Source organism: Rhinatrema bivittatum, chromosome 6, assembly GCF_901001135.1.
Source record: "Rhinatrema bivittatum chromosome 6, aRhiBiv1.1, whole genome shotgun sequence".
NCBI lineage: Eukaryota > Metazoa > Chordata > Amphibia > Gymnophiona > Rhinatrematidae > Rhinatrema > Rhinatrema bivittatum.
The window spans coordinates 202,652,420-202,672,011 of NC_042620.1; the positions used below are offsets into that span (position 1 = coordinate 202,652,420).

The 19,592-nt window shown below is 39.4% G+C and overlaps 1 protein-coding gene across 14 annotated transcripts in view; it reads left to right on the forward strand.

Annotated features, from left to right (window-relative positions):
* Positions 1-19,592, forward strand: part of UBE2F (ubiquitin conjugating enzyme E2 F (putative)) — a 283,299-nt gene that overhangs the window by 169,601 nt on the left and 94,106 nt on the right. For all 14 annotated transcript variants that reach the window (XR_003857446.1, XR_003857451.1, XR_003857445.1 and 11 more), the window contains 2 exons: positions 3,699-3,767; positions 19,515-19,585. Coding sequence is in view for 6 of the 14 variants with exons in the window: in XM_029606415.1 (XP_029462275.1) it covers positions 3,762-3,767; positions 19,515-19,585 (77 nt within the window). In the remaining 8 variants the exon portion in view is untranslated. The remainder of the gene's footprint in view (positions 1-3,698; positions 3,768-19,514; positions 19,586-19,592) is intronic.

Genomic DNA, 19,592 nt, shown 5'->3' on the forward strand with positions numbered 1-19,592 from the left:
TAATAGTGAGCAGATCATTGCTGGAAGCTGAACATACCATGTCCTACACTCGACACCCTTGTTTTATTGGTATTCATAGTAAACTTCTATCTAACGCCAATGTTTTCAAAGGCATTTACTTGAAGATCACGAAAGGAAAACTTTCTTCTCCTTTATAAAGGATGAAAAATTTGATCCACATAGCTTACAAGTTGTCCAACCAATTATCCGTATTAGCCAGGACATTCATGAGGTAATGGTAGGCCATATGGCAGCCGCGGTCAATGTTGTTCCCCTTGCATGTTTACACAATGGGGCAAGCCCAATGTAATTTGTGAGTTCATTGGATCAGCATACTCAGCCAGTGGCTTTCAGAATAAATATCACCATACCACTCATTTGTTCCTATGTTGGTGGACCCAGCCTTCAAATTTCTTCTTTGTGGTCAAAATGTTTATTCTCTGCAAATGCATCAGATATTAATGATGGATGCCTTCACTCAAGGTTGGGTTCCCATCTCAATATGATATGGTGACAAGGGAATTGGTCTGTCCAAAAGAAGCACTGTTATATAAACCTCTTAGAGTTGCGAGCCATATTAAAAGCTTTTCTTGTCTTTGAGAAGTGGCAAGAATCGAAATAATAAACAAACAAATCAATAAACAAATTGAAATAAACAATCAAGTAGCCATGTATTATATAAACAAGGCAGGGAAGCATGAGATCTGCAGTCCTTTGTAAGAGGCACATAAATATGGAATTCGACAACTGTAAGGAAAATACATTTGAATGCTATATATCTACCAGGAAAGCTCAATACATGCAGACTTCTTGAGCCATTGACTGCAGCCTCGGTAGTGATTTCTTCATCCCAGCATGGTGCATATCTTTTCTAGTGCTGGAAACACTGCAAGAGAAACTCTTAACAGTCCCATCAAATCACATACTTCCACTGTACTGCTTGAAAAGGCTAGCTACAAATTCTGTAGCATCGGACTTGTAGAACAGGTACATCCTGTATTCATTTCCACCTCTTTTTCTTATATCAAAGATCATCTTCGATTGTAAGCTCTCTTGGGACAGGAAAATACTTACTCTGTTTGAGCTTGCAATGCAAAGGCATGAGCTAAATTAAATAAGTAAACCTTGAAGTTAAGAAAGGAAGCCATTTTTTGCCTATATTCTGCTTTTTGACACTTCAAAGCAAGTTGCATTCATGTTTTGTAGATAGTTCCCTATCCCCAGAGGGTTCACAATCTATAGTAAGTTTGTACCTGAGGCAAGGGAGGGTAAAATGAGTTGGCAAGGTCAGAAGGAATAGCAGTTAGATTTGAGCCCTGGTTTCCCTGGCTCATAGACTGCTGCTCTAACCACTAGGCTACTCCTCCAAGGACAAGGGAAAAATGATCCTCATCACACTGTTTTCATTGTGTCAGATTTGGTTTTCCATGGCTACAAAGACTAGCTATTGCTCCACCGATATGGTCTTTAATTATTTCCATGCTGCTAATATATACCAACGGCTTACTTCTTCACCCCAACCTTCAGTTGTAAGTACTAACTGCATGGATATTGAAATTCAACTAGTGCAATTGATGCCATTTTCCTTGAAGATAAAAGAACAATGTTAGGCAGCAAGAAAATCTTCTACTAGATACGTTAGAACTTTTAAATGGAAAACATTTTCCATTTGTTTTACTCCCAGAATACAAGATCTGTTCAGCTACTCTGCTTCTCATTGTATTTCGGTATCTTCTTAATCTCTTGGAATCAGGATTGAAAACTAAGGGGTAGATTTTAAAAGGTGCACCCGGGCGTACATGTGCGCGCGCTACCCAGCGCACACACATGTATGCCTGATTTCATAACATGTGCGCGCAGGCACGCGCATGTTATAAAATCAGGGGTCGGCGTGCGCAAGGGGGGTGCACAATTGTGCACCGAGCCCGCTCCAGTCTGCACTGCCTTCCCCCGTTCCCTACCCCCCCACCCCACCTTCCCTTCCCTTCCCCTACCTCCCCTGCCCTTCCCCCCCCCCATCTTTTTCTTGGTTTTTTTTTTCTGTTTCAAACTTACTTCAGCCCTGGGGCTGAAGTAAGTTGCGTGCGCCGGCCCAGCAGCTGTGCGGAGCCTCTCGCCACGCCCACCCGCCCCAGACTGCCCCTTTTTGCAAGCCCCAGGACTTACATGCGTCCTGGGACTTTACGCGCGGCGCCGGGCCTGTTTGGAAGATCATTCAGTTTCTCACATTTATATGGTCGCTAGATTCATCAGAGGTTGTACATCTTTGTCCTCCAGTTAAAGTTCATCTGACTCATTTGGATTTCAACATAGTTATCTCTAAATTAATGAGTTCACCATTTGAACCTTTAGCAATAGTAGATCTCAAGTTCTATCTTGGAAGATGTTATTTCTAATAGCAGTGATCTCAGAATGCAGAACGTGTGAGCATCAGGCTCTAGTAATCCCTGTTCCTTACACACAGAGTTTAAAGATTAGATTGGTATTGAGAATTCAGCCTAAGTTTTAACAAATGTTTGGTCTCAGTTACATTTAAATCAATCTGTTGTACTTCCTATATTTTTTCTCAAGCATCATTCTAATAAAACTGAACAGACTCTTTACACTTTAAATTGTAAAAGAGCTTTCTTGTTTTCCTTGGAAAGTTCCAAGGCCTTTAGAAAATCTCAGCAACCTATTTCTCTTTTTTGATCCAGCTAAAACAAGGCTTACCAAAGAAAGAGCAATCTTACCTTCATGGCTTGCAAACTGGCATTTCTTCTGCTGCGCCAGTACTAAAATATATCTCCCTTCAAAGGTTAAAACCCATGTAGTATGGACAAAAATCAACTTCAGTAACTCATTTTTGTTTTGTCCAAATTCAAGATATCTGTAAAACCACTTAGTCTTCTATACATATATTTATCAAACACTACTGTCTTGAAAGAAGACTCTTGCAGTGATAGTTTTGGCCAAGCAGTTTTAAGAAATCGTTTTAACTAAGAGCTTCACACTCTTCCTCCTTATTCTTTTTCACTTGGGTGCAATTAATTTGTATCCAGCAAAAATGGAAATATTCTATTGCAACCCTCCACTTGGGAGTCCCTGCTTATGGTGGCTGGATTGTTCTGCTTGTCCATGAAGAAAGCAAAGTTACTTTCCTGTAATAGGTGTTTTCCATGGACAGTCAGATAAATCAGCCACACAATCCCCTAGAGCTGAAGTTTAACTATTGAAGAGACTGAGGAAATTTGCAGAGTGGTGACTGTTCAGGAACACCTTGGCATGCTCAGAAAGACATCTAGCTAGTTCTCAGCTCTGAGAGCACACATCCCCTTCTGTGCCTTATGTTGATATCACTACTGATGTGTGCTGGTATTTCTTCCAGCCTCAGGGACGGAGAGCACGAATTCAGAAAAGCAACTTTGCTTTATCTTGTTAAACTAGACAATCATCTATGTATAACTAAACCAGGGATCTGACATATAATTAGAAAAGGTGGGCTATTTGAAACACTTTGCTAGTGGAATGCTAGACTATTAAATCATTCTGCATAAATAGGATTAATCTGATTACAGATGCTTTATTCTGTTAGCATACTGTCCCCACAAATAAGCTTAATTATAACTAACTTTATAGTAATAATTAAAAATAATAAGTCTAAGAAGCACAAACAGAAACTTGTTCCTCTTTTTAAACATATTTTTTTGGTTTTTCAGATGAAGGTTATTACCAAACTGGAAAATTTCATTTGAAATTGAAGTTTCCTGAGGCTTAACAACATGGTAGTGAGTATTCAATTTTCTTTTAGTCTTTATCCTAATAATGATGTTCAAAGCAATTTACATAGGTAAGAAGTTTTTTTACCTGCATTACATGGCTGTTTGAAAATTGTACTTCTTCGGTGCGCCTAAAAGTAATTGCCATGGTTTCATCACATCCACATATTGTTAGGTTTAACTAAGAAGAAGGTGTTCTGGGGAAGAGGGGGAGAATAACACATTTAGGATGCGGGAAGAAAATAATGAATGTAGATTGCATTCATTCAGATCTTTGCATTTATTTTCAATGAAAAAAATACCCGAAGGAAAAAGCAGGTGCCTGTAGGGTCCTTTGAACCCATGCAGTTACAAGCAAAAATACGTGCCAACAATCTCTTTGACAATTGGTGGTAAGTCCATAGGTTAAAAGTACCTGGGGACTTTGTCCCAATACAGAGTGTTTGAATATTAGAACATAAGAAATTGCCATAACTGAGTCCAGACACAAGGGTCCATCAAGCCCAGCAGGTAATGGAACTTCTCCTCCAAGAACTTATCCAAACCGTTTTTAAAAACCCGCTTAGACTAACTACTCTAACCCATCCCCTGGCAACAATTCCAAAGTTTTAATTTATTGCCCCCAAGTAGTACATTCCATTTGATAGAAACATTAAAAGCAGTAGTACTGGACATTTTTCATATCATTTGAATGCAGGTAAAATCATTTTCTCCCTTTTTATCCTGATCACATTTAAATCTTGAGGAACTGCTGTTTAAAGTTCTTGAAAGCTGTTTTATGTAGCCTCTTCCATTGTTATGATTCGGAACTCTATGCAGGTGTCATAATGCTACTTGTAAAACATAAATACTGCATGAACAGCTGAAGAGTGGACTTGGTAGAGAGATCATTAGCTGCAGGAAGTGTGGCCATAGTAAGATCTATCAATCAAGGGTAATTGTGTAACTGCTCTCATTGGTGTAATGTCTGCAGGTATTTTTACTTGCAAGACTTTGCACTACTTTTGAAAATGAAATGAATGCACATTCTTCATTTTAAAATTACCTAGGAAAAATATCCGCACACACATTAACTCTGCTAATTTGTGTAAGTAGTTTTCCTGAGAAAAAAAATATACGCATATTTTTGAACATTCAAAAGTATTTCAGTATTATGTATTGTAGATTATTCTATTAGTTTGATTTTATGTGCCTGATGTATTATGATCACTTTTAGTCAAGAATTCAAATGTTTGCATCATTTGCATTTTTTATTTGAAAACAAAAATGTTGGAGATTGGGGGTTGCGCCCTGCTTGCTTTGCTCGCCAACCCCACTAATAGAGTCTCCAATCTAGACTCTGTTTGTACCTAAGTGGAAAATGCAAGGAATGACTGGGTGGGGAAATTTACTTCAATAAAAGGAATGGTAGGGCAAAAACGAGAGAATTCTCAACTTTGCCCCTCCTTTTTTTTTTTCCCCCTTGACTTTTAAGGGAACACCTAAAAAAAGACAGTGGTAATTACATCAAAAATTGTGTTTATGACTCCATGATCTGGATGGTCTCTGATATTTGTAACAAATTTGGTCCTAAATATCCATGTCATCCTCAAGTTGATGTTCAGACTGATACATCATGGGATTTATTCGCCCCAGTCACCAGGGATTAGATTGTTTTGATTGTCGCCAGAATGAATTCTCTTCTAGTCCCCTAACACACACACAATTTCATTAATAAAAGTTCTAATGAAAGAATCTCTGAGATGCATTAATTGACATTGTAAACTTGTCTCTAACATCAGGCACCTTTCCTGACTCCCTGAAGCAAGCAATGGTTCATCAAATTCTAAGAATCAAATGTTGATCCAGCCATTCTGGCTAATTTCAGACCAATCTCATCCTTTCCCTTCTGTCTAAAACTCATTGGATCCAATATTTAACTGCAGAGCAGCTAGTTAATTTAGCCAGGAATAGCTAGTCTGGCTAACTTAAGATTAGACGGATAGTTATATCGGCTAACTTTAGGACAGCCCTAAGGCACAAACCAAAGTTAGCCGCATAACTTGTACAGCTAACTCTGGCCTGCCCGGAATGATTCCCCCTGCCTTCTGACTGCCCCTGATTTATGCAGCTAAATTTTAGCTGCATATAGCTTCTAAAATCACTGCTTTGCCAGTCAGTTGTCTGTCTAAATGGTTTCTGAATATCGGCCTTATTGAATCTGTCGTATATTCCCAATTGTCTTGACTTTATTGATAAACATGCTTTTCTAGACAAATTTCAGTTCAGTTTTCAGAAACTACACAGCACTGAGACACTGTTATTGTCAAGTCCCCGCCCCCCCCCCCCCCCCCATTATCACAGAAAATTAAAAAAATCCCAGAAAAAAGTGGTTTACAAACGGGCTCAGATAGGATAAGACCTGTGATCTGGTCTGCCCCCACTTACACAGAGCATACAGGAACCCAAGAACAAATGGATTGCTGTGGGCTCTGGTAGAATAAGACCTGTGATATGGAGAAACCCATTCTCTCAAGTGAGACAAGTACAAAATGCCTTCTCTGTATTAGGTAATGAAGAAGCTCTAGTGATGGAGATTGAAGTGATATCTGAAAGGAAAGAAGAAATCCAATGCATGCAGAAATTCCATAATACAACCAATAACCATAAGCAAAAGCTCATTGTGCTGGGTGACTGTCATCAGAGGCACTAATTTAGAAATTCTTTTCGAGGGAAACACTATAGTTAAAAGCCTTCTAGGATCGTCAGCTGGTAGAAATGCTATTCAGATAGTCAATGCAATCAAAGAAGAAAGTAAGGACTCTGTAGTTGATATTATCATCCATCTGGAAACAAAGACCTTGCTAGAAACAACATGCAAGTGGTACAGTGGTATAGTCAAAGTGGGCTATAAAGTGATTGTGTGTATGCATGGTAGTCCTGTTGAGTGTGATTGTACAGAGACTGTCTAACAACAATGCAAAAATAGCATCATACATTGCATTATTTTCTTTTTGTATTTGTATTATTCAGTGTTTTATATTTTGCTGCATTTTGCTGCATTGATAAAATGTTAACAAAAAATTGCTAATCTCAATGACTATTTACAGCATGGTACACACCTCAGTTAAAGGCAATGAAATCTGCCCTATGTGTTTTCAGCGTCAATGGTGTAAAAACCCAAGCACTGGCAATAGGTCATGTTATCTAGTTGGTTGAGATAAATATAGATCTACTGTTACTGATTGTAAAAAAGCAATATTTTTCTGCTTGCAGTGCCTCTTTGTTGAATCAGCCCAAAGAACATTTTTGGATAATGAATTTCCTGGTTGGAAATTCCACAGGAAATACTGTAATTCTACCTGCCATTCTTTCTCTTGTGACCATTTTTTAGCTATTAAGGTTGAGCTGATTTGTTTTAGATTCACTAATTCACTGTGCCTAGACATACCTTGCTTTATTTCTTACTCTGATAAATGGTTTCAGTTCCAGCATGAATCGTGAGATGAAATTTGTCAGACTGTTAATTCTCTGAATAATTCCTGTCCATTTGCTGCTATGATATGCTTGTGCATGGAAGTTGTCTCTTATGAAACTTATTAATGCTTCACTTTTCTTAACATGTGTACCCATACTTTTTAAAGTGCATCTGTTAGTTCAGTAGTTAAGAAATTGACTCAAGACTCTTCTCTTCTGGCTGTTGTCCAATTTCATGCTTGCCTTTTGTCTCTAAAATTCTGGAAAAGTGTGTTTTAAAACAATTGCCAGTTTTTCTTGATAGTCCTTACATTCTTGACCATTTTCTGTTTGGTTTCTGGCCTGGCCCCAGTACTAAGATCTTCTTACTCTCCAGATTAGACGTTTCTTGTCATGGATGTGACTTTGGCACCAGTTACATTCTTGTACTTCTTGACTTCTCTGCTGCTTTTGATACAGTTGATCATCAGATGCTATTAACTAGGTTGGAGAGCATTGGGATCTCAAGTACTTTCTGTAAATTGTTTACCTCTTATTTACAAGACCATTCTCAGTGCATCAGGGTTAGTGCAATGTCTTTTTCCCCAGTTCCTTCCCTATCTGCTATCCTTTTTAAAACATATTTGACACTGCTGTATAAGATTTTGGCTTAGATGTGGATTTTTGTCTTGAATAACCAACCCTTTGAATCTTTTAGAACTACCTTTAATGAAGTTATATTGTCTCTCAGCTATCAAAAAATGTTTGACTAATAGACTAGCCTTAAATATAAGTAAATCCAAGATCTTGATTCTAAGGCACTTTGCCTCAAAAGAAACCCTGACTGTTTTCGATTTTGAAGGCCAACAGATCCTGATTTCTAATCAGCCTTAGAATCTTGGTATTATTTTTGATCAATCGTTTTTTTGTTTCCAGTGAACAATGTTGTTAAGACTATCTTTTTTTAAAATTGAGCTAGTTGAGTAAATTGAAACCTCTGCTTCCTGTAGATGATTTTAGAACAGCATTACAAGTATTGGCGCTAAATTATATTGACTACTCCAACTCCGTTTATCTAGGACATCCTGCTTCTACCATTAAAGCCTGCCATATGCTGCAGATTGCGACTGGAAGACTTGTTTCTGGTATTAAATTCTGAAATCATATTAATTCAGTACTCATTTCTCTACTCACTTTTAGTTCAATTTTGCATTAGCTTTAATCCATAAAGCATGAAGCCCTGGTGCGCCTGATGTTTTCAGTTCACTTCTCAAAATTTACAGGCCATCACGCTTCTTGAGATCAGCAGGTCAGCATTTTATAGATATACCATCAGTAAAATTAGCATATTTGTCCGAAACCAGAGAACATGTCTTTGTTGTGGAACTCTCTTCCCCAGTCTTTGAGAAATGAGGCACGTTTTACCACTGTCAAGAGGCACTTAAAAACCTTCTTGTTCAAACAGGTGTATGAATAATTATGCTATGTCCTTGGTAGATTTCTTTGAGGTATTTTTTCTCTGTTCATTAGTTGTCTCATGATGTTTTCTGATTTGCATTACATATTTTATATTTAGTTATGAATGTTTTAAATATGTACACCACTTAGGTCATTGGATACAGCAGGTTACAAATGTTTTCATAAATACTGTTTACAGTTTTAGAGACTGCATCTTCAAAAGGATGATGTTGATCCAGAGGGTGGCTACTAAAATGATCAATGGTCTACAGCATATGTGGACTAACTTCTAAACATGCACACCCTAGAGGAAAGGCTGGCTAAAGGAGATATGATACACATTTAATACTTCCAAGATTTCCATGCAGTGAAGGTGGGCCTCTTTCAGTGGAAAGGAGGGTCTTGAACATGGTGTTATGAAATAAGGGTGAAAGAGGGTAGACTCAGAAGTGTAATCTAAGGAAATATTTCTTTAGAGCGAGGGTAGTGAATGCATGGAACAGCCTCCCCATAGAGGTTGTGGGGACAAGGACGTATCTTAATTAAAGAAGGTATCAGATAAACACAGATGGTCGCTGAGGGAGTGGTAGGGATTGTAAAGCTGAGTTGCTGGTGTGGATGGGCAGACTAGATAGGTCTTTTTCTGACATGTTTCTATGGTTCTATGACAGCTAATATTTAATACTAAGAAGTTCAGAGTTATGCATTTAGATTGTAAAACTCCAAAGGAGAGATACAGTATAGGGTGTGAAATTCCTCTAAGCACGAAAGAAGAGCGGAACATGGGCGTGATTGTATCCGATGAATTTAAGGTGGCCAAACAGGTGGTTAAGTTGATTGCAAAAGCCAGAAAGATGCTTGGCTTCATAGGGAGAAGAATTGTTAGCATAAAAAAGGAGGCGATATTGTCCTTTTATAAATCCCTAGTGAAATCTCATTTGGTGTATGGTTCTGGAGACCGCATCTTTAAATGGATATAAATCTGTTGGAGTCAGCCCAGTGGGGGGGGGGGGGGGGGGGGGCTACTAACTAGGTTAGTACCAGATATATAGTAAATACGCTAAATCATTTAAAGGACCTTAATTGTATGTAATCCTACACACATAGCAACCTAAAACTTAACTAGGAACTGAACAAATTTAAGATGAAGGCAGCAGTCCAGCAGCAAGGGGGAGGGGGGGGGGACGACTCCCAGTCTTTTGCATTGAGTGTCATATGTCTGATATTTTACCCGCCACTGAGAAATTGTACGTGTGCATGCAATGCAAAGAGCTCATGTTGAGTCCGATCTCTGGAGGCTAGAGTGGCAGTCCTGGAGGAGCTGAGGCAGACAGAGATAGATGAGACCTTCATGGACATAGTAGCCAAGTCCCATCTCCAGTCTGGCATCCCTGGTGCTGCTTTGGAGAAGGAAGTTCTCGTGATCAGAAAGCATCAACCTTGTGCAGCAGGAAATGATTCTGAAGCAAGGACCTGCTCTCCAGGTGGTGCATTGTCCTCTCACACTGAGAATGTGTCTCCCAGGGCTTCTGTCAAGGAGGGAAGGGTCAGGTCAGCCTTCATAGTTGGTGATTTGATTATTAGAAATGTAAATAGCTGGGTTGCTGGTGGGCGTGAGGATCGCCTGGTAGCATGCCTACCTGGTGCGGTGGTGGACCTCCCGCATCACCTAGATAGGATTTTAGACAGTGCTGGGAGGAGTCTTGGTACATGTGGGCACCAACAACATTGGTACATGTGGGCTTGGTACATGTGGGTACCAACAACATAGGAAAATGTGGGAGGAAGGTTTTGGAAGCCAAATTTAGGCTCTTAGGTTTTGGAAGCCAAATTTAGGCTCTTAGGTAGAAAGCTGAAATCCAGAACCTCCAGGGTAGCATTCTCTGAAATGCTCCCTGTTCCACGTGCAGGTCCCCAGAGGCAGGCAGAGCTCCGAAGTTTCAATGTGTGGATGAGACGGTGCAAGGAAGAGGGATTCAGTTTTGTAAGAAACTGGGGAAACGTTTGGGGAAGGGGGGTGTTTTTTCCAAAGGGATGGGCTCCACCTTAACCAGGCTGCTGGTGCTAACCTTTAAAAAGGAGATAGAGCAGCTTTTAAACTAGAACAAAGGGGAAAGCCAACAGTCGCTCAACAGCGCATGGTTCGGAGGGAGGTATCTTCAAAGGATACTAATGAAGCATTAGAGTTGGGAGATCCCAATAGAGAGATTCCACTAATAACAAAAGTAGTCCAAGTGCCTGTAATTAAAAACTCACCTAAGTTTTAAAAAAAATAAATAAATTCCAATTTATCCCTGACAACTAAAAAGCAGAATGTTAATACAAACAAAGAAACACACTTTGAAATGTTTGTATGCTAATGCCAGAAGTCTAAGAAGTAAGATGGGAGAATTAGAGGATATAGCAGTGAATGATGACATAGACTTAATTGGCATATCAGAGACATGGTGAAAAAAGGATAACCAATGGGATAGTGCTATACCAGGGTACAAATTATATCGCAGCGACAGAGAGGAGCATCTTGGTAGCGGAGTAGTGCTTTATGTCCGGAATGGCATTAGGGTCCATCAGGATAAAGGTCCTGCATGAGACTAAATATATAATTGAATCTTTATGGGTAGAAATCCCTTGTGTGTTGGGGAAGAGAATAGTGATAGGATTATACTTCCATCCACCTGGCCAAAAGTGTGAGACAGACAGTGAAATACTAAGAGAAATTAGGGAAGCTAACCAAACTGGTAGTGTAGTAATAATGGGAGATTTCAATTACCTTAGTGTGGAAGAACGTGGTACTTGATAATTTTAAACAATCTCAACGCTATATAGATCTTTGTAAATGTTTAAACTGTATATTTAAGGACCATCATACCACCCCCAGTGCTTACAAGTTGTACTTGCACTTTCTGCACTTTCACAGGGTCATGTTTAATCAATTGGTCCAACTAACGTCAAATTTCAATTTTTTCTTTTTTCTGTAATATTGTAAAAAAGGCAACTTTCCTTATTTCCTGGGTCTCGGGGTTATTAGTCCCGGGGCTGTCGGAGCCTCCGACAGCCCCGGGACTAATAACCCCGAGACCCAGGAAATAAGGAAAGTTGCCTTTTTTACAATATTACAGAAAAAAGAAAAAATTGAAATTTGACGTTAGTTGGACCAATTGATTAAACATGACCCTGTGAAAGTGCAGAAAGTGCAAGTACAACTTGTAAGCACTGGGGGTGGTATGATGGTCCTTAAATATACAGTTTAAACATTTACAAAGATCTATATAGCGTTGAGATTGTTTAAAATTATCAAGTACCACGTTCTTCCACACTAAGTTATTCTAATCGTGGGATTGTTTATTAAGAGAGTTTTTGTGTTTAGATTTCAATTACCCCAATATTGACGGTTAAGTGAAACATCAGGGCATGCTAGAAAGATAAAGTTCCTGGATGGAATAAAAGATAGTTTTATGGAGCAATTGGTTCAGGAACCGACGAGAGAGGGAACAATTTTAGATCTAATTCTCAGTGGAGCACAGGATATGGTGAGTGAGGTAACAGTGGTGGGGCTGCTTGGCAACAGTGATCATAATGGGGTAGATTTTAAAAGGTGCGCGCGGGAGTAGATTTGTTTGCGCAACCCGATGCAAACAAATCTACTCCCGATTTTATAACATGCGCGCGCTACCACGCACATGTTATAAAATACAGGGTCGGCGCACGCAAGGCTGCGCAAAATCGGCAGCCTGTGCGTGCCGAGCCACGCAGCCATCCTCCGTTCCCTCCGAGGCCGCTCCAAAATCGGCGTGGCCTCAGAGGGAACTTTCCTTCCAGCTACCCCCCCCCCACACCTTCCCCTCCCTTCCTCTAACCCACTCAACAGCCCTAAGTAATTCCCCCCCACCTTTATTTTACAAGTTACGCCTGCCCAATGCAGGCGTAACTTGCAGCTGGCGCGCCATGTTCTGGTCTGGGGGCTGGTCACGCCCCCCCCCCCAGGAAAGCCCCGGGGCTTGTGCGTGCCGCCGAGCCTATGCAAGATAGGCTCGGATCGCACAGGGGGTGGAAGGGGCAGCTTTTCGGGGGTTACGTGCGTATCATTAAAATCATCTGATGTACCTGAAGATTGGAAGATGGCCAATGTAACCCCTGTATTTAAAAAGGGATCCAGGTGAGACCCAGGAAACTATAGACCGGTGAGCCTGACTTCAGGGCCAGGAAAAATCGTGGAAACTGTTATAAAGAATAAAATCACAAAACATTTAGAGGTACATTTAAAAAAACAGCGCACGCACGTACTTTTGTTCTGTTTTGTACTGTTTTGTACTTTTGTTCCAAAATCGGAGCGGCCTCGGAGGGAACTTTTTTTTTTTGTCCCCCCCCCACCTTTCCCTCCCTTCCCCTATCTAACCCACCCCCCCCGGCCCTATCTAAATCCCCCCCCCTACCTTGTTCGATGGAGTTACGCCTGCCGCTGGCAGGTTAACTTGTGCGCACTGGCGCAGGGCTTTTAAAATCTACCCCTTGGTATTTTGTATTTAGTATTTATTTAACATGTATTAATCGCCTAACACATGAAGGCCTAAGCGATTTACAATAAAAACAGACATAATCAAAATTAATAAATAGTAACAATTTAAAACATAAACAATCATTTCAGAAGAACAACATAAAACATAAATTCAACAAAAAGCCTGCTGCAATAAGAAGCCTTTCAGAAGAAGTCTGAATTTTTATACATTATCTTGGAGGTGAAGGTCTATAGGTAACGAGTTCTATAAATTAGGCGCTGCTGCGGAGAATGCTGTCTCTCTAGTTGTGGTGAGGCGAGCATGATGTACAGAGGGAACATCTAGTAAACCACATTGTGAGGATCTTAATTCATGGGAAGGCTTGTAAATCCTCAGCAGGGTATTGACCAAGAACAAGAGTCTGTAAATAACAATTTAAAGGTAGTCATTGCAATTTTGTACTGAATACGCTTTCAAATCGGCAGCCATTTCATTTTAGCAAGAATTGGTGTAAGGTGATCAAATTGACTAGAACCAGAAACTAGTCTTGCAGCAGAATTGAGAAGGATTTGTGGAGGGTGTAGGGAGCTATTTGGAAAACCTAACAGTAAACTGTTACAATAGTTGACATGAAGGAAGATAATTGCATGAACGATACTATGGAAATCATGACATAAGCCGGCCAATAGACATAATTTGTAGAAGCCAGCTCTATAATTGATTTAATTTGAGGTTGGAATGACAAAGTTACATCCAGAAAAACACCAAGACTTTTTTTATGGGAGAATTCAATAAAAAAAGTGAGGTTATCAAAAGAAATTGAATCATATTGAGAGATGGAATGAGGCCTATGAATTAGTAAAAGTTCAGTTTTAGCAGTGTTTTAATGACAGTTTGTTTTGATGCAGCCATTGTTTTATTAAGATCATACAAATTTGAAGATGGTCTATAGCAGGGGTGGACACTTCCGGTCCTCGAGGGCCACAAACCAGTCTGGTTTTCAGGATATCCCTAATGAATATGCATGAGAGAGATTTGCATGCACTCTGCCTCAGTTGTATGCAAATCTATGCCATGCATATTCATTAGGATATCCTAAAACCTTGACAGGTTTGTGGCCCTCGAGGACTGGAATTGCCCACCCCTGGTCTATAGTATCCTTCCAAATGGGATGTAGTTTAATGACAAACTAGATATCATCAGTGTAAATTTTATACCCATCTGTAATGCTAGCAAGAAGTTTTGTAATGGGAGCTAGATATACATTGAATAGCATGGCTGACATGGCAGAGCCTTGAGGAACACCAGAATTTAGATAATGCACTGTGGAAAGTTGATGGTTAAATTTCACTTGTTGAGAACGATTATTGAGGTAAGAAGAAATACAGCCCAGAACATTGCCAGAAATGCCACACTCACGAAGATGGAATAGCAAAATGTCGTGATCTCTATGGTATCAAATGCTGCTGATATATCCAAAGAAACCAGAAGAAATTGTTGGCCGTTGTCAAGCCCCTGTTTGATAGTATCAATCAGATACCAATAAAAGTTCTGTACTCATAGATTGAAAACCAAACTGATGGGGATCTAAGATTTCATAATCCTTTAGGATTGTTCCCTAGTTGCTTAATTTTTTCTGCATAATAATCTTTTTTGGAGTTAAGAGTTGTTTGATATTTACAAAGAAGAAGTCTAAAATTTGATGCATTTGCTGAGGAGGGCGTTTTGGGACCAGTCCCTCTCATTCCTCCTTAGTGATTTCTTCAAGGAAATCAAGGTGGGAGTGAGCCAAGGCTAAGGTTTCTTTCTAGTTAAAGATAGAAGCTTAAGAGGAGCAATGGTATCAAGAACAGTAATAACATGGTCTGTCCATTCATCAACACGCCTATCTAGATCATCAGAGCACAGAGATTCTAATAGTGGAGATAAAACATAATGAAATTTAGAGCTATCTATGGAAACGTCTCCTTGCTTGTGGTTGAGACTTAAGAAGGTTACATGAATCTTTAAGCCAAGATATAGAAAAGCTAATTAAAGAGTGGTCAAACCATGGCACATCAGTGACTTTAAGAGAATGGTGGTAGCAGCAGGGACCCTCCGGTGTCCCTGCTGCTACCACCATCTCAGCCTTGCCTCCTTTTCCCGGACTAATGGGCCTTTTGCTACTCTGGCCTCTTTGAGAGAGGAGTGCTGGGTGGTGCCTTCATGTTCCCGCCTGCAACAGCCCCTTTGCCATAATGTCGGGCTGAGGCAAGACTTACCTTGGATTTACCCAAGGGAAGTCTTGCCTCACAAATCTCCTTCATTTTTTTGAAGGGGTGAATAAACATGAACAAAGGTGAACCGGTAAATGTGGTATATTTGGGATTTCCAGAAGGCATTCGACAAAGTCCTGCATGAGAGGCTTCTAAGAAAACTAAAATGTTATGGGATAGGAGGCGATGTTATTTTGTGGATTTCAAGTTGGTTAAAAGACAGGAAACGGAGAGTAGGATTAAATGATCAGTTTTCACAGTGGAAATAAGTAAACAGTGAAGTGCCTCAGGGATCTATTTATTTATTTATTTAGAAATGTTTGTATACCGCCTTTACAAATAAAAATTTAGTCAAAACGGTTTACAGAGTTAAGACATATATAATCTAAGAAACTCATCAAAAATAAAAACAATCGAACAAAATTAAAAAAAAACAATCACAGTAAAACAAACAAGAAGCGTCTCACAGGAGTTGCGAGTAATATAACTCGGTTAGGATTAATTCAAACAGTGTGATGGGAGGGGAAAAAAGGGGGGGGGGGGAATAAGGGGGAGATAAGGTAGGGGGGGATAGGGAAAGGCAAAGGATAGGAGCACAGTGAATGTCCAATAAACAATAGTATAGGATCCTGATAATGTGTGTGTGAGCGTAGTTTATAAAAATAAGTTTGGAGAAGAAATGTTAAAGGCTTTTTCAAAAAGATAAGTTTTTAAGTGTTAAATTGTTGCATAGATGATATGTCGCAGGGTATCTAGTAAGGAATTCCACATGTAAGGGCCAGCCACAGAAAATGCTCTCTTACGTGTAAATTCGAGCCTGGCTAATTTAACTGTGGGTATGTCTAAAAGATTTTTTGATAAGGATTGTAATTCTCTAGATGGTTTGTAGATACGTAAGTTTGTACAAAGCCTGGTAGAAGAAGTGTTATAGGAAGTGTTGTACATAATTCTAAATTTTATAGGAAGCCAATGAAGGGAGCAAAGTATTGGAGAGATATGATTCCTGCAAGTTGAACCGACCAGTATTCTAGCTGCTGTGTTTTGCACTAATTGTAGTGGGTACAGTGAAGAATCAGGCAAGCTGATGTAAAGGGCATTATAATAGTCTAAACCCGAGAATATTAGTATTTGCAATACTGTCCGGAAATCTTGTAAAAACAGCAGGGGACGTAAATGTTTCAGTAGTTGAAGTTTAAAAAAGGATTTTTTGATAACCATAGAAATATGCTTTGTCATAGATAAGTTGGAATTGATGATAACACCTAGACTAGTGACATTTTAAATTGGGATAGAAGTACCGTTGAAAAGTAGATGAGAAGGGGGGCCACTAGTAGAACAAGATACAGAAGTTAAATGGAGTAATTCGGTTTTGGCCGGATTCAATTTTAATCTATACTTGGACCGGTGCTTTTTAATATATTTATAAATGATCTGGAAAAGGGGTATGACGAGTGAGGTGATCAAATTTATGGACGACACAAAATTATGCAGAATGGTTAAATCTCAAGCAGATTGTTATGAATTGCAGGAAGATTGGGCTTCCAAATGGCAGATGAAGTTTAACGTGGACAAGTGCAAAGTGATGCATATAGAGAAAAATAACCCTTGCTGTAGTTACACAATGTTAGGTTCTATCTTAGGAGTTACCACCCAGGAAAGAGATCTAGGTGTCATAATGGATAATACATTGAATTTGTTGGCCCAGAGTGCTGCAGCAGTCAAAAAAGCAAACAGAATGTTAGGAATTATTAGGAAAAGAATGGAAAATAAAACGGAGGATGTCATAATGCCTCTGTATCGCTCCGTGGTGAGACGGCACCTTGAATACTGTGTACAGTTCTGGTCACCACATCTCAAAAAGGATGTAGCTGCACTAGAGAGAGTGCAGTGAAGGGCAACCAAAATGATATGGGATATAGATTGGCTGCCCTATGAGGAAAAGCTAAAGAAGTTAAGGCTGTTCAGTTTGGACGAGTGACGACTGAGGGGGGGGATATGATTGAAGTCTACAAAATCATGAAAAGACTTGAACAAGTTAATGTAAATCTGTTATTTACTCTCTCAGATAATAGAAGGACCATTGGGCACTCCATGAAGTCAGCAAATAGTTCATTTAAAACCGAAGAAAATTATTTTTCACTCAGTGCATATTAAACTCTGGAATTCATTGCTAGGGGATGTGGTTTTAGCAGTTGTTGTTACTGGGTTTAAAAAAGGTTTGGATATGTTCCTAGAGGTTAAATCCATAAACTGCCTTTACGGTAATTAATAAGCAATAGTAGCTTGTGATCTATCTAATGTTTGGATACTTGCCAGGTGCATGTGACTGGTATTGGCCACTGATGGAAACAGGATACTGGGCTTGATTGACCCTTGGTCTGACCTAGTATGGCATATCTTATGTTCTTGTATTTTTATCATGGTTAATTCATCTTGTTATCTATGGAAAACAACATTTACAGTAAGCAAACATTTTTATTCCCTTTCCCCCCTTGTCTGTCTAGCAAATTCATTAATGTTCTCTGACTGGGAGACAGACTGAAGTTCCATAAGGCAGTGTTTTCCAACCATGTACCATGCTATGGAAAAGTTGCCACTGCCTGATGCTCAGGTTCAGACCAGGTTCAGCTCTCAGCATGTCACAGCAATAAGAGATACCAGTGGTGGCTCTTAAATGTGTAGGAGCTCTTTTCTGAGCATATATGTAGTTGCACATGCCTCTACTTCCTAGCCACAGTATGAACCCTGGAGTGTGAGAATCAAAGGGCTCCATGCAGAGCACAGATAGCCAGTTCCTGTTTTATGCAGCACACGCATTGCAGACAGTACCTTCTTCTCTTTCCCCCTTTTGAACCTCTTTTTTTGAGTCCTTGCAGCCAATATGCCCTCTAAATTTTTAAAGGCAGTTGAATGATGGTTACCATTTTATGATTCATTAGTTTATTTCAAAAATCACTGGAATGGGTTGCTGTTGTGGCAGGTTAATGTTTGTCCCCACCTCTGTTCTCCCCCTTTTGTTTTCAACATTAGAAGAGGGACTAATGGGGCTTTCCATGTTTCCTAAGCTCTTTTGCCTATATGAGTTTTCTCCATGTACAGGCTGGTGTGTCACACATTTTTATTAATGTAGGTATGCCTTGGGTTTGAAAAGGTTGAGAAACTCTGCACTAAGGAACCCTGTTCAAATCTGCTGTTGAGTGATGGCTAGGATTCCCTCTCTTCCCAAGATGGGAAACACTGCCTACCAAAGGAACAGAACCATCAGACCAGCTCAGCCTACTTTATTTCTTTTATAAAACCTATCTTTGTTCAGAGGGCAATTTTCATATTTTCTGTGGCACATGTTCATTTTCAGTAATCCTCTGTGGGATTCCATGTTCATTTTCAAAAGGAAGCAGGTTCAAAGTATGCACATGAAATACCTGTACAAATATGAAAATAAAACTGTATGCTTTTATTCCCCCAACCTAATTACACCTATTTTTTTATGCAAGGAAAAGTAAATACTTTTACCTGAATATTTGGGAATGGGAGGAGTGGTAGAAAATGTTAAATATGTTTTTACATGGGTAAATATGCATTTACTCATGTAAAATATTTGATTATTGCCTCCTAAAGCTTGCAATGGAGGGTATCATAAGACATTTCTTGGTGAGCCTTGTTCCTCTCCAATAAGGAAGGCCTCTACTTGACTATTCATTAATTTGTGGTAGACGAGCTTCTAGATTCTTCTGTCCATCCATAAAAGGGTTTTATCTTCTGAATAGTGGACATAAGGTTGTCTGGTAATCTAGCAGGTAGAGGAGCAACAAGGTTTCTTTCCAGGATACTTAGGTTCCCGTCCCATCTCGTCTGTGCAAAGTTAAGCAAGGTATTTAGCCTTACTCTGTTGAAACTGAGACTCTAAGTTCATTGGAGCATTTATTTTTATTTATTGTGGTTTCTGTGTAAATTAACACTCTATACATAATTACTTTTTGTTACCCCATAGTATATTCAGAAGTGTCCAGCTGTACTGCCATTTAAAGTACATTTTCTAATCACTGATTTTTGATATGATTTCTGGCTAAAGAAGGATTTTTTTTTATAATTTTTTTTTTTTTTTGTGGCAGCCTCCAAAAGTAAAATGCTTGACTAGAATCTGGCACCCAAACATCACAGAAAATGGAGACATTTGTTTAAGGTAATGA